Source organism: Cervus elaphus, chromosome 10 (assembly GCF_910594005.1).
Source record: "Cervus elaphus chromosome 10, mCerEla1.1, whole genome shotgun sequence".
NCBI classification, from domain to species: domain Eukaryota; kingdom Metazoa; phylum Chordata; class Mammalia; order Artiodactyla; family Cervidae; genus Cervus; species Cervus elaphus.
In genome coordinates, this window is record NC_057824.1 from 48,268,893 (window position 1) to 48,282,849 (window position 13,957).

Sequence of the window (13,957 nt, forward strand, 5' to 3'; positions counted from 1 at the left end):
TCTCACAAGGACAGAGTCTCGTCCCCTGACAGAAGGGAGGCTCTAGCTGGGCTTGGAGTTCCCACTTTCAGGAGACAGTTGTGGGGATTCCTGAGAATGGCTGGGTTCTGAAACATTTGGATCCACAATTTAAAAAAAAATTTATTTGGCTGTGCTAGGTCTTAATTGGATAAGGCAATGGCACCCCACTCCAGTACTCTTGCCTGGAGAATCCCATGGACGGAGGAGCCTGGTAGGCTACAGTCCATGGGGTCGCTAAGAGTCAGACATGACTGAGCGACTTCACTTTCGCTTTTCACTTTCATGCATTGGAGAAGGAAATGGCAACCCACTCCAGTATTCTTGCCTGGAGAATCCCAGGGACGGGGGAGCCTGGTGGGCTGCCGTCTATGGGGTTGCACAGAGTTGGACACGACTGATGTGACTTAGCAGCAGGTCTTAATTGCAGCATGTGGGACCTAGACCCCTGACCAGTGATTCAACCTGGGCCCGGGCCCCCTGCATTGGGAGCTCGGAGTCTTAAGCCACTGGACCACTAGAGAAGTCCGTGTGTGGAACGTGATGGGAAATGGAAACCATACTGTGGAGCACTGTCAACAGAGATCACTCCAAGCCTTGGCTGGTTCCAGGTCCCCTACACTGATTCCTCCCAGTGGGCAGGTGAACCTCGAACAGATCTTATGCAGCTTTTCAGAATGAAGTCGCAAGAAAGAAATTAAGGCTTGGAAGGGCAGCTCAATGATTAAGATTTCTCAAAGCTGGGCAAAAGCAGGCACTCTCTCTAGCTGTTGGATGTCTTTAATGCTCACTCTTTTAATATTTATGGCTGTGCTTGATCTTCGGTGCTGTGTTCAGGCTTTGTCTAGTTGGGGTGTGAGGGCTTCTTCTTGCCGTGGCTTCTCGTTGCAGAGAACAGGCTCTAGGGTGCTCTGGCTTCAGTGGTTATGGAGTGTGGGCTCAGTAGTTACCGCTCGAGGGCTGAGTTGCCGCTGGCATGTGAAATCCTCCCGGAACATCGATGGAACCCGCGTCCCCTACACTGGCAGGCAGATTCCTAACCATCGGACCACTGGGGAAGTGCTGGTGGTGGTGGGGTTCCGTCGGTCAGTCACGTCCGGCTGCTTTCGACCCCATGGCCTGCAGCACGCCAGGCTTCTATCCTTCACCATCTCCCAGAGCTTGCTGGAACTCATGTCCATTGACTCAGTGATGCCATCCAACAGTCTCATCCTGTCGTCCCTTTCTCCTCCTGCCTTCAGTCTTTCCCAGAATCAGGGTCTTTTCTAATGAGTCAGCTCTTCAGATCAGGTGGCCAAAGTAGTGGAGCTTCAGCATCAGTCCTTCCAATGAATATTCAGGACTGATTTCCTTTAGGATGGACTGGTTTGATCTCATTGCAGTCCAAGGGACTCTCAAGAGTTTTCTCCAACACACTTCAGAAACATCAATTCTTTGGCGCTCAGCTTTCTTATTAAAGAAACTCTCACATCCATACATGACTACTGGAAAAACCATAGCTTTGACTATACAGACCTTTGTCCTAGCTGTTGGAAATTTCATCCAAAATCTTTTTCTGTATTTAATGATGCCTACCTCTTGTCCTGCCTGCCATTAATTTTTCAACTGTCCCTAACTTCACTGTGACTTCCAATGTTACATATCTGATTAGTCTAATCAATAGAATTTCCTGTCCTGTTTTTCCCTGTCTAAGCTGAAATTTGGTCCTTGTGACCTCAGATTTAAAAAAAAAATAATCCTTTTCTACCCGTCAAGGTTCTGTTAGGTGAGAATAGAAAACATACGTATTTTTCCAGCCTGTGTTCCTTCCATATTTAGTATCTAAGTGTTTCAGTCAAACTGCTAATGATTGGGACTCTCCAGTAAGGAGGTAAGACATGGATTCCCTGGCTTGACCATGTCCTAGATAAGATCTGGGGCCTAAATTTTAACAATATGTGTGTCCCCCTCAGAGTTGGTCTTTGCCATTTTGATTATCAGTCTTGGGCCTGTGACAGTTGGTACAGAGGTGGTTATCTATTTATTGGGATCAAAGTGCTCACTGGAAACTGGGAACAAGAGAATGTTTAAGTGAGTAATCAACAGCTGCATTCTTCAAGCCCTTGTTAGCCCTAAGCTTTTTAGAAAAACTTTTAATTGGAGTACAGTTTATGTACAATGTTGTGCTGTTAAGAGGGCGGCTTCCCAGGTGGCTCAGTGGTAAAGAGTCCGCCTGCCAATGCAGGAGATGTGGGTTCAATCCCTGGGTCTGGCAGATCCCCTGGAGGAGGAAATGGCAGCTCCCTCCAGTATTCTTGACTGGAGAATCCCACGGACAGGGGAGCCTGGCGGGCTGCAGTCCATGGGGTTGCACAGAGTCGGACTCGACTGAGCGAGCATGTGTAGACACTGGTAAGAGGCAGAGGGCTAACACAGCTCTGTAAATCTGTCATCGCCCCTGCCACTCTGAAGATCGAGGAATGATCAGAAGACATGGGGGAACGAAACTGAGGGTAATTATCAGTCAAATCCATTTCCTCTACCTGCATTGATCAGGGTCGTTTGTTCTGAGACTTGTGTGTCAACAAGAAGCACACAGCCTAAACAGTATTTGTCAGTTGTTTCCCAGGGGCCTGGAGTCAGCTGTGTCTAGTCTGAGCTGAGCTGGCTAAGGCTGGATAGGACCAATGACCTTCCAAATGGGCCGGCCCGTGTGTCCACGTGGTGACCTTCTGACCTCAAAGGGTAACCCTCAGATCATGCTGTAAGCAGCTCCACTTTTGAGTGTGTGCAGAGGCCTGTAGCTTAGTTACACCCGCACAGAATGACAACTGCCAAGCTTTCTCCAATTCCCCATCCCCACTGCCCCCACACCGCAGGCTGCCTTGCTTTTTCACACCATGAACACCGGGAGCCCTTTGCCTTCCAGGAGGTGAATCTGAGACTTGCTCTGTCTTGTTGCTTGACTGCCTTGTGAATAAACCCTCTTTGCTGCAAACCCTGGCATCTCAGCATTCTGGCTGCTGCATGTTGGGCAAAATGATCCTGGGTTTGGTAACTGTCACAAAGGGCATTAATCATTTTTTCGGGGGCGGGGGGAATGTGGGTCTCTCCCCCTCCTCACTGATGACACATAATCGTTCGCTTTTTCTACACATTTTTCATTTCTGAAGAAATTAAACTGAGCAGGACTCGGGTTGGGGGGCTTCTTGGGGACGGCCTCTGGTGTGTAGATGTACTGCTATATAGCAAAGTGATTCAGTTATGTGTGTGTGTATACACATTTTTAATATTTTCCATTATAGTTTATCATAGGATATTGAATATAGCTGTGTCATCCAGTAGGACCTTGTTTATCTAAATATAAAAACTTACAGCTGCTAACCTCAACCTCCCACTCCGCCCCTCTCCCAACACCCCTCCCCCCCAACCACCAGTCTGCTCCGTGTCCGTGATTCTGTTCCACAGGTTCATTTGTGTTCTATTACATATACCTGGTATATTCTTTTTTTTTTTTTTGCGGCACTCACTGAATGGGGAGAGTCTTAACCACTGGACTGTTAGGAAGTCCCCGTCTCTGACTTCACTTAGTAAGATAATCTCTAGTTGGATCCGTGTTGCTGCAAGTGGCATTGTTTTGTACGGCTGAGTGGTCTCCCACTGTATGTATGCACATCTTTATCCAGCGATCTGTCGGTGGTCATTCAGGTGGTCTCCGTGTCTTGGCTATTGTGAGCAGTGCTGCTGTGAACGTGGGGGTGTGTGTACCCTAAATGATAGTTGAGTCTGGGTAAACTCGCAGGAGTGGGGTTGCTGGAGCAGTAGGGGCACGTCAGCCCCTGGCCGGCTGCAGCTCTCGGATCCGGTCCAGCAGCGGGCCGGGCAGCAGTGTCGCCGGGACAGCCTGAGTGCTGACTGGCCCATGGCAGTCTCGGTTCTGTGGTGAAGCACGCGAGGCTCCAGTTCTGCTCTGGAGGCGTCACTGGTGAGCAGTGGGACATCTCCCTGCTGGGTTCCTGTGACTGGAATCTGTCCTTCCTGGTGTGTGGGGGGGCGCCAGGGGAGAAGCACAGTGCCGCTCTAAGTGGAGCCTTCTCTTCTGGGTTGAGGAATCCCTCAGCCATCCCGCACTGCGTGGGCCGCTTGGAAAACTCCTCATACACCAAGGCTGGTTGCTCTTACCCCTCTCTGGAACAACAGATAGGAAATCTTCCATCCTCGTGCTTGGAACTAGGATCTGAGGGGCCTTTGAGCACTGGGTTGCCTGGTTCTGATCTGTTTCTGATAATACAGCTCTTTGAAAAGATAAATCAGAGCTCTATTGCCTCTTGTAGTCCCCTAGGGTGTCTTACAAAACTGGGAAATTTTCAGCTAGATCTCTATGAAAAGATGACTTTGGTGTAACACCACGTGGCCACAATGTTATTTAGACTTCGGAGAAAAATGGCCAAGATAAAACTCTTGACCTTCTAATTTTGTTTCCTTTTTGCAAATACAGTTAAAGAAATCTGGTTTGATAAAAATTTTTCAAAATTCCGACCCTGAGAGCAAAAGTTTTCCTAGGTACAGAGCCAAAATTATAACTCCCATTTCCTTTAAATGCAAACACGGCTCACACTGTCTGAGACTATGGTCTTAGCTTAATAGGTAGAACCTGAACTGAAAGGAAATGGAAAAGCCTTTTAAAACTCAAGTGAAACTTATTTCAGCTGTGATAAGTTAATGTGTTAAAACTACATGAGAAGCATTATCAAATGAGTGGTGATAAGCCTTAAGTAATATTGTATGGGTAAATGTCATTAAGTGTTCTAGAAACTATACCATTTGTTATCGATCTTAATTCTTGTTAACACATTACTGACTGGGGAATTTTTGCAGAAACGAATGCCTCTGGCTAGCAATTTGTTATGTAAGTGAATGTGGAAATGTCTTTGATCAATAGTGTTCAGATAACAAGAGATGTCTCTGGTCAGTAAGTTGTTAAAATATTGTATGTCACAGCAACTTGGTTAGGCTTCTTTGTCAGCTGCATGGTAATCATATCCTTAACTTCGTCTTTTCAAGTCCCTTGTCATTCATAGGTGATATTTCAAAACATTTGCAAAAATGTCTCATCTTTAAGAAGACTCACAGAAAGGACTTTCTGGCAAGCACAAGATTCTGATAACTTCCAGGTCATACCGATGAACTGGTAAGAAATTAATTCTAATGGAAACCCCGATGGTTTCATCAAACTGTTAACAAGATCAAGGGCTAGTTACATGGGACTCAGTTAACTGATGAATAGTTATAACAACTTTTAGTCTGTATTTTCTAGACATAAGGAAATCTTTTTAAAAAGTTAAATTTGATATTCCTTAGGAAAGATTCTGGCACAGTCGATTTAAAGGAGCCTATATGATCAATTACACTTAGGTAAATAATCAGGCCAAGTTTATCAAACGACTTAATTTGGCAGTGTTAGTCACTCACTCATTTCCAACTCTTTGCGACCCCAGCGACTGCAGTGTCCATGGGATTCTCCAGGCAAGAATACTGGAGTGGGTTGCCATTTCCCTCTCCAGAAGATCTTCCCGACCCAGGGATTGAACCCAGGTGCCCCACACTGCAGGCAGATTCTTTACCGTCTGAGCCACAAAGGGTAATTTAGAGAGATTGTGTTTTGATAACATACCTTTGTGGATACTGACGTTTTGTATATGCTGAGGTTGTTGTATTATCTACATTGAAGATGACCTTGTTGTTATATTATAAAGTCTAAGTTTTAAAGGAATATTCCAAGCTTGTTTCTGAAGCTGATCACAGTAATCTGTCTTTGGACGAAGATCAGATGCCCCGTGATCCACAACCAGATTATACATATACACATTATACTGGAAAAGACATCATTTATTGAGACTCTCTCCAACCCAAATGAAAGGTGTCTCATCAGGTATTTAGTGGCTCATGCATAGTGGAAACTGACAGAAACCGACTCCTGAATGAATTATTTCCCACTCAGGGCTTCTGCACAGGACTGGCCTAGAGAGAGCACTGCTGACCTCCAACAACGCTGACACCAGGCCGAGAAGACGACGACAGAGGGGCAGACCGCTGACCCAAGAATCCGCACCAGGTCTGTAAGGTCCACTGTAATTCAGCTGAACTGTTCACCAAATGTGTGTCTCCCGATCAAGACAAAGTTTTATTTCTAATCATACTTCTGACTCCAGAGTTCAAGACTGAAAATTCTCGTCAAGTTGAGTACTCATGACATTTATCACCACTTGCTTTTAACTCTACTCTGAAAGCATATGTACAATGTTTGTGTGACAATTTGGTATAAATGATAATGTACAGCCTATAAAATTAGCATACCTGTGAGCTTGTTCACTATGTTTGATTAGTTTTTCTCATCATAATATATTTAATATTTTATATACTTTATACATAAAAGGAGGCCTAGCATTGAGGGACAAGTATTTTGAATCATCAATGCTTTCTACTGAAAGATTTGCAAACAAAAGGAGAAAATAATGGAAACTTTCACATACCAAGGTATAGAGAAATTATTTTGGTTTATACAGGCTGTTTTAGTTTATCAAACATACACTGTATACATCTACTTTACAGAAGCATTTACAAAATTAAAATGAAGTAACTGTAGTTCAGGCATTCAGTATGGACCTGCGTGCCTATTACAGACATGGGTTCAGACACGTTCCTGTATTATTGAGAACCTGAACTTTCTGAACTGTATCAGACTCAAGGACACTATCAGCTGCCATGAAATGCCTTTCTTTAGGAATACAGTGAGTCCCCTACATATAAATGAGTTCGTAAGTCCAACAAAGTCAGTCTAGGTACCTAACTAACACGATCGCTCTATAGTATGGTACTAGGCTCATACTTGCACACAAGTAATACCTAAACAGAAAAAACAAACTTTCAACCTTACAGGACCTTGAAAAGTACAGTCACGTAACAGCTGGCACTGAGTGAGCGGCTAAGAAGAGTTACTGACTGGGGGAGGGAGACAGTGGAGCTGAAGGATCGTCAGCAATAGGAGATGGAGGGCAGCTTCACTCACACCTGATGGGCGTGGAACACATTTACATATCTGAAAGTTTGAAACTTGAAGGTTTGTATGTAGGGGGCTTACTGTAGCAATTAGCAAGACAGCTCAAGCTATAGCTTCCAAGGAGAAGGCGCTAGATTATTTAGGCAGAAAAGTACTAGATAATAAAACTACATTTTAACCACAAAAAAGATGTGCAGTGGCCAACAGCTGTTTATATATATACACACACACACACACACACACATATATATAAATATATTTTAAAAAAGAGCCCTGGAGAAGCTGAAACCCAAATAAATAGAATTCAAAAGACTCCTTGGTTACAGAATTTATATAAAAATGACTCACTCCAAAACTGATTTTCCTGGTTGCCATCTGTAACAAACTCTGGGTATATGGCAGGTGTGTTTACATCTCTATCCTCATTGTACTGTGTCTAATTTTCAAGCGTTTGTCCAGGTGCTGTGACAAAGCCATCAGGGGTAATGTCTTTATAATACAAAGTACTGGCACCAAGCAACTTGAGAATTCTTTTAAAAATGAAAAGAATTTTAAAATGAAAAGGTCAATGACTTTCTCCCACATTCTTGCACAAATTTAGTTACAGATGAGAAAATGAAGAAACAAAGAAAGCAGTCAAGACAGACAAAATAATTTGGCCATAAAGTCAAGGCCCTTCAGTTCCTCCTTAAGGGCGCTAAGTAGTATCCCGAGCCACACCCTTTAATTGTCTTGCAGGCATGATTCCCCCCAGGTGAAAGCAGTTGCCTGCCCGAGGACCACCAGCAGCGCAGAGCCCGGACGGGCTGGAACCAGAAAGCTGCAACTCCCCAGACATCACTTACTCACTCACCATCGACCAATCAAACCGCACAGGAGCGGATCACATACCCTGGGACCCTCTCCCTCGCAGTCTTTTGGGCTTCTGAGCACCAGCTGGCCTGTTCTCCTTGCTGGATGCCCTGCAGTGAACTGGGTTTGATAACACGAAGTGCAGTGTCAGTCGCTTGGTTCTGCTGAGTGGATTGGGAGAGTGGATCCAAGTTTCCGGCTGGTACAGAAGGCCGGCAAGTCATTCAACCTAAGGCACTAAAACCGCTGCATCACTGGGAACTGCTGAAGGACATCTTCTCCCTGAGCAGCATCTCCTGACATCCAGTAAAGGTAAAAGCAAGCACCCAGTCTAGTCATCTGCCCACCTGCCCGGCACACATCTGCTGCGGAAGCTCCGAGCTCTTGGCCGGGGACACTGGGCAGGGACTTGCCCGGAGTTCCCTGTCCCATCAGAGGCAGGGCCAGGACTCAGTCCCAGGGCTCCAGGCTCAAAGCACGAGCTCTGACACACACACTTTGAGGGGACAAAGGAAACCAACAGCTCAAAGATAGGAGGACACAGAACTAACCGGTCAGTCCCTAATGAAAGAGAAACGCCACTTTCAAAACAGTCAGGCTGTGTTCTAATTTATGAGGGCTGACTTTCCATTTCAGCTTCCTGGGAAAGAAAATTCCTGTGACTTAAACTGTGGACATACAGACGTTATCACAGATGTCACAAGGCTCAGGATGGAGCCAGGGAAATCAAGAAACGTAAGATGTTTCCTCATTTCCCTTCACTTGAAACCACTATTTCCTTAATTCTATCAAACTTTCTATAAAAGGCACAAAATAGACCTAGAAACTTGGAGATACCAAAAACGTGAGCCAAGGCTTTAGATAGAAACCATCTGTCTCTCCCACTGGCCTGAAAGGTTGCCCTCAGTCACCTTCCATTTTCTGCTTAGATCCCCTTTTCCCTCTTGATGAAAGTGTAGCTTTTGGCCAGCGTCATCCGCACCCCTGTGGTCCAGCAGGGTTCCCCAGGCCACCTGCTCTGGTCCAGCCCAGCCTGGCTCCTCTACCTGCTGACTTTCTATGACCAGTTGGTTTTCCGAAGTCGTCTTCACACGCCAAGGTCCTCTCTGTTGGCTCCACCCCTGGCTCAGTCCCAGGTCTCCCTCTGCAGCTGCTGGGATGCAGGGAGCAGTCCTGGGGTGCACTCTGCACCCTCAGCTGAAGGACACGGAGGCCCCGCACCCTGCAGCGAGGGCTCCTTCCGGAGCCGAGGCTGCTTCTCTGGGTCTGGGACCAGCCCCCCCCTGTCGTGTCACGTCACAGGTCCGAACAAAACCTGGAGTTTTTCTGTTCTTTACTAAACAAACATTCGTTTCACAGAAACCAGCCCCAAGCTCATCACTGTCCACTTATGTGAGAGCAGGTGGGGGCGCCAGGTCATACAGTTCCCCCCTCACAGCGAGAACATTAGCGAACCCCGCTTGGCAGTGCCCTCGCGTGTCCAGGCGGCCAGTCTTCTCCCTACCGGCTGAGTCCTGCCCGCAGCGGGGCTGCGAGTCCTCAGGAGGGGCTCCCACTGCGTGTCTCCATGAGGCTTTGGAAGGGCGTTCGGAGTCGCGGGGCCAGCCCCGTCATCGCCCCATGACGAAGCTGGGCGCGTCCCCCTTGTCCTCTGTCCCAGACGCCTCCTCGGAGCCACTGGACGGCTGCTCCTGGGTCTCACTGGATCCTGCAATCACATGGCATCTGGATCAGCGATACACACATCCACTCGGAGAATGAGGGGTTCGCTGAGAATGGACTGCTGGAAGAACCCAGGCCCCAGCCGTCCCTGGACTGGACAGCGAGGAGCCGGAGAGGTCCTCGTGCCCGTCAGCCCCCAAGGCCACCCCGGGAATAAAGGGCCAGTCCCAGAACCGACCCTACCACTGCTGGAGGGTGGACCTCATCCCTCTAAGAGGGTCCAGCCCACACAAGATCCTGACGCCCCAGAAATCAGGCCTCACTGCTTTATATGTGGTCCTCCCCAGTCCATCGTCTTGGCAAGGCAACGCCCCCAGCCGCCCTTTACCACTGAGGGAGGCCGACTACATGTGCTCACGTCCCTGCTCTCGGCCCATCTGCGAAGGGACTTTCAAAACCCATGCAGCAGAGGGCCCCGCCCACAACAAACATGTCCGCTTCCCAGCCCTGCCCGCAGACCCAGAAAGCCTCCCACCGGCACTCCACGTGCGCCTCTGAATCCCAGCGTCTTCCCTGGCGTGTCTGCCAGTACCCACAGTGCCGCTGAGCAGACCAAGAGCAGAGCACAAAGACAACTTGTTCCCGACTCCTCCTGCTTCCCCCTCTTGGAGCAGGGCAGTGGGCGAGAGCGGGGACGAGGCGGAGCCAGAGCCCGCGGAGCCCGCACCAGCCTCCCCAGCTCCTCAACAACACTGGCGGGCACGGTGGGCACCTCCCGCAGAAGTGTAGGAACTCACTCCTGCGCCCACAGGCACCCAGGGCACAGCACGGTCTATCCACCTTCACACCATTGGCGGGACACTAAAGAGCATTCATGGCAAGGGGTCGAAATCATCTCTACGATTTAATTCCTTAGGATGTTCCTCCTCCTCAACCTCATGCCCAACCAGGATGAGAAACTACAAATGATGAGCATGTTTTAGTGGCTAAGATTTGCTGAACACCTGTCACATGCCAGGCGCTGGGCGAAGTCTGCACGTCTGTACCCTCTTGTTTAATAACAGTCTCTGAGATGAGTAATGCTCCTCTATACCCATTTTACAGATGAGGAATCAAGCTCAGAGAGGTTAAGTAATTTGCTAATCAAGGTCTCACAATCTGTAAAACCAGGACCTAGGATTCCAACCTGCACTATGTGACTTTCAAGCCTCTGCCTACCTTGCCTGCAGAAATGCATAGGGGAATGGAGACAAAAGAAACTTGACGTGACAGTCATAGAAAAGAATGAAATAGAGCCCTTTGCAGCAACACGGATGGACTGAAATGATCAACTAAGACAAACATCTATGGTGTCACTTATATGTGGAATCTAAACAGTGACACAAATGAACTTATTCACTAAACAGAAACAGACTCAGAGACTTAGAAAACAAACTTACGGTGTGGGGCAGTGTCGGGGAGGGATCAATTACATACACGACTGCACATAAAACAGATAATCAACAAGGACCCACTGTTAGAGCAGAGGGAACTCTACTCAGTACTCTGCAATGACCTGCATGAGGACAAGAACGCCTGCCAGGGCAGGGCACACAGGTCTGAGCCCTGATCGGGAAGGACCCGCAGGCCACAGAGCAGCTGAGCCCTTTCGCCACAATTACTGAAGCCCGTGCCCCTAGAGCCCCCGCTCCTCAGCAAGAGAAGCCACCGCAGTGGGAGTCCTCCTCCCCACAGCTAGAGAAAGCCCACACAGCAACAACGGTCCAGGGCAGCCAAGATAAACAAATAACCTAGACGAGAAAAGAATCTGGAAAAGGATATACGTACAAAGGAACCTCTGCGGTACACCCAACACTAACACTACATTGTAAATATACTACACTCCGATACACAGTAAGAAAAATGAGGTGCAAGCAGTAACAATGAGCATGCTGAATGGATAAGGAGAATGCGGCCTATTCATACAGCGCAGTGATTCAGCCTGAAAAAGGAAAGAAGTTCTGATGGGGGCTGCAATGGGGAGGAACCCCGAGGACATTACGCTGAGTCAAACGGGAGTCACAGGATGACAAACGCTCTATGATTTCTGTTACAGGAGGTCCTGAGAGGAGCAGATTCGAAGATGGAAAAGGAGACGGGTGGCTGCCACGCGCTGGGAGGAGCAGGGAATGGGGGAACTGCTGTTTCAAAGACACAGTTTCTGTTTTACAGAATGAAAAGTTATGGCAGTAGATGATGGTGATAATGGTTGTTCAACAATCTGAATGTATTTAGTACCACTGAACTGTACTGATGGTAAATCTTGTGTTATGTATATTTCACCAAAATTGTAAAAAAAAAAAAACAAAAGAAGAAGGGGGGCAGGGAGGGGGAGAAAGAAAGAAAAAACATGCTATACGGAGACCAAGTGAAAAACTAGAGGTGGACCAGACACACAGCTCTGAGCGCCCTGGACTCCTCGGGCAGTGCTCTCTGAGCCCTGTCCAGGTCGTGGGCACTCAGCCGCCACCCTGAAGGCAAGGTGATCGGGGTCTGCCACGTGTGCCCCATTCCCCATTTGCCAGCTGGGGAGCTCTGCTCTAGGACCTGCGCTCCCAGGGTGCAACTGCTGATTACTTGTTTTGTTCTGTAACTTAGTCATCACAGGTCAGCCTCAAGCCTGAAAACCACCAACCATATCCTAAGAGGTATGAACAGGCAGGACAAGTGCACAGACTTTCATCTTGAATTCTGATCTTAAAGGGACAGGACAGTCGGAGGTGTCTTTGAGCTCACCAAGTAGACAGCATGAGCAAGGCTCACCCTCCTGAGTTGAAGAAATGTATGGACAAGAAGTTATTGCTGAAATTAAATGGTGGCAGATATGTCCAAGGAATACTGTGGGGACCTGATCCTTTTATGAATCTTGTGATAGGTGAACGTGTGGAGATGGCTACTGGTGGGCAACAGAACAATACTGGATTGGTGGCAATACGAGGAGACATCATCCCGTCAGTCTTGGAACCAGTACCAACAATGGCTGTTCATCAGAGATTCAACGGTGTCCACATGCCCCCCTCCCCTGCATTTTACTATAAAAATTGGGTTGTGTACATTTTATTACTGAACATCTTTGTTAAACTTCTGTAATTGTTGGACCAAAAAAACAGTGAAACACTCATTAATCTGGTTGTCTGGGGAATGTGTTGTCTGGATGTCTGAGATGCTGACTGACTGAGGAGAGCTCAAAGCACTGCTTATGACTGACAAGCTCTAAACACAACTGGTTCCTGTGGATAGGAGACAGGCTGTCGGAGCCTAGAAGTGTCACTCTCAGAGAGGAGAAACTTAGGAATCCGATGCACATTCAAGTCATTTGGCTCTTCAACAAAATTATTTCATTCTCCAATAAAAAGAAACAGGACTCAGAGGAATGGCTGAATCCTAGGTTAGGGGCTGAAAATACGTAAGACAAGTCTGGACTACCTTGTAGCACCAGGAAGTAAGGAAGTGCTGATGCAAACAAAACCAACCCCCCAAACTCCACCAACGATGGGAGTCTGTGAAAGGGACAGGCACTATATGAAAGAGCCCCCAGTGGCCAAAGCTGGAACAATCTGAGCAAGAAAATAAAGCAGTATTAGATTAAACTTAGAGTGCAAAATAAGTATCTCAGAGTCCACAGTTACAAAGAAAATGAGGACCAGACAAATCCATGCAGAAGAGTTTCAAATAGCTGATGCAGAGCCTCCGCCCTCGTGGAGGGGCTGCGTAAGCCCCCACCCCTTATGTGTGGGTCGTGCAGGGTGACTTCTTTCCAAAGGGCACAGCGTGGGAAGGGGAAGCAGAGTCGCCGTCCAGCAGAGGACCCTGACGAGCACTGCCTGAGGAGGGCATCAGGGGCAGCGTCAACAGTGACAAGTCGTCCTGATAAGCATCCAGCCCTGACGTGAGAATGGAACTTTATCTCTGTGGTCTTCTTCCTCTAGGTAACTCACTCATGAGAAAAACGCCAGACAAATCCCAACTGAAGGACATTCTACGGAACACCTGACCCTCGAAACTCTCAAGGTCATCAAAACAAAGTCTGGGGAACTGTCAAGAGCGATCAGGAGCCGAAGGCTACATGATGATTAAATGTAATATGACACCCTACATGGGATTCTGGAACAAGAAAAGGCACTAGGTAAAAAGTAAGGAAACGAAGTATGGACTTCAGCTACTACATGCATCAAGACTGGTTCATGAACTGTGACCAATGAACCACATTAACTTAAGATGTTAACAATAGGGGAAACTGGGCATATGGGAATTCTTCGTACTATACTCTCCTGGCAGTGTTTCTGTAAATCTAAAATCATTCTAAAACCAAGCTTATTATTATTTTTTTAAAGACACTGCCTACCC

General features: G+C 47.4%; 1 protein-coding gene across 2 annotated transcripts in view; it reads right to left on the minus strand.

The window, feature by feature from the left end:
• The window catches only part of PRKRIP1 (PRKR interacting protein 1), a 40,775-nt gene that overhangs the window by 7,196 nt on the left and 19,622 nt on the right, over nt 1–13,957 (minus strand). Inside the window, exon 6 of one of the 2 annotated variants that reach the window (XM_043915048.1) lies at nt 6,528–9,617. The exons of the other annotated variant lie outside the window; for it this stretch is intronic. Within the exon in view, the coding sequence (XP_043770983.1) occupies nt 9,520–9,617 (98 nt within the window). The 3' untranslated portion in view covers nt 6,528–9,519. Of the gene's footprint in view, nt 1–6,527; nt 9,618–13,957 lie in introns of those variants that run through there. 2 annotated transcript variants of the gene reach the window in all.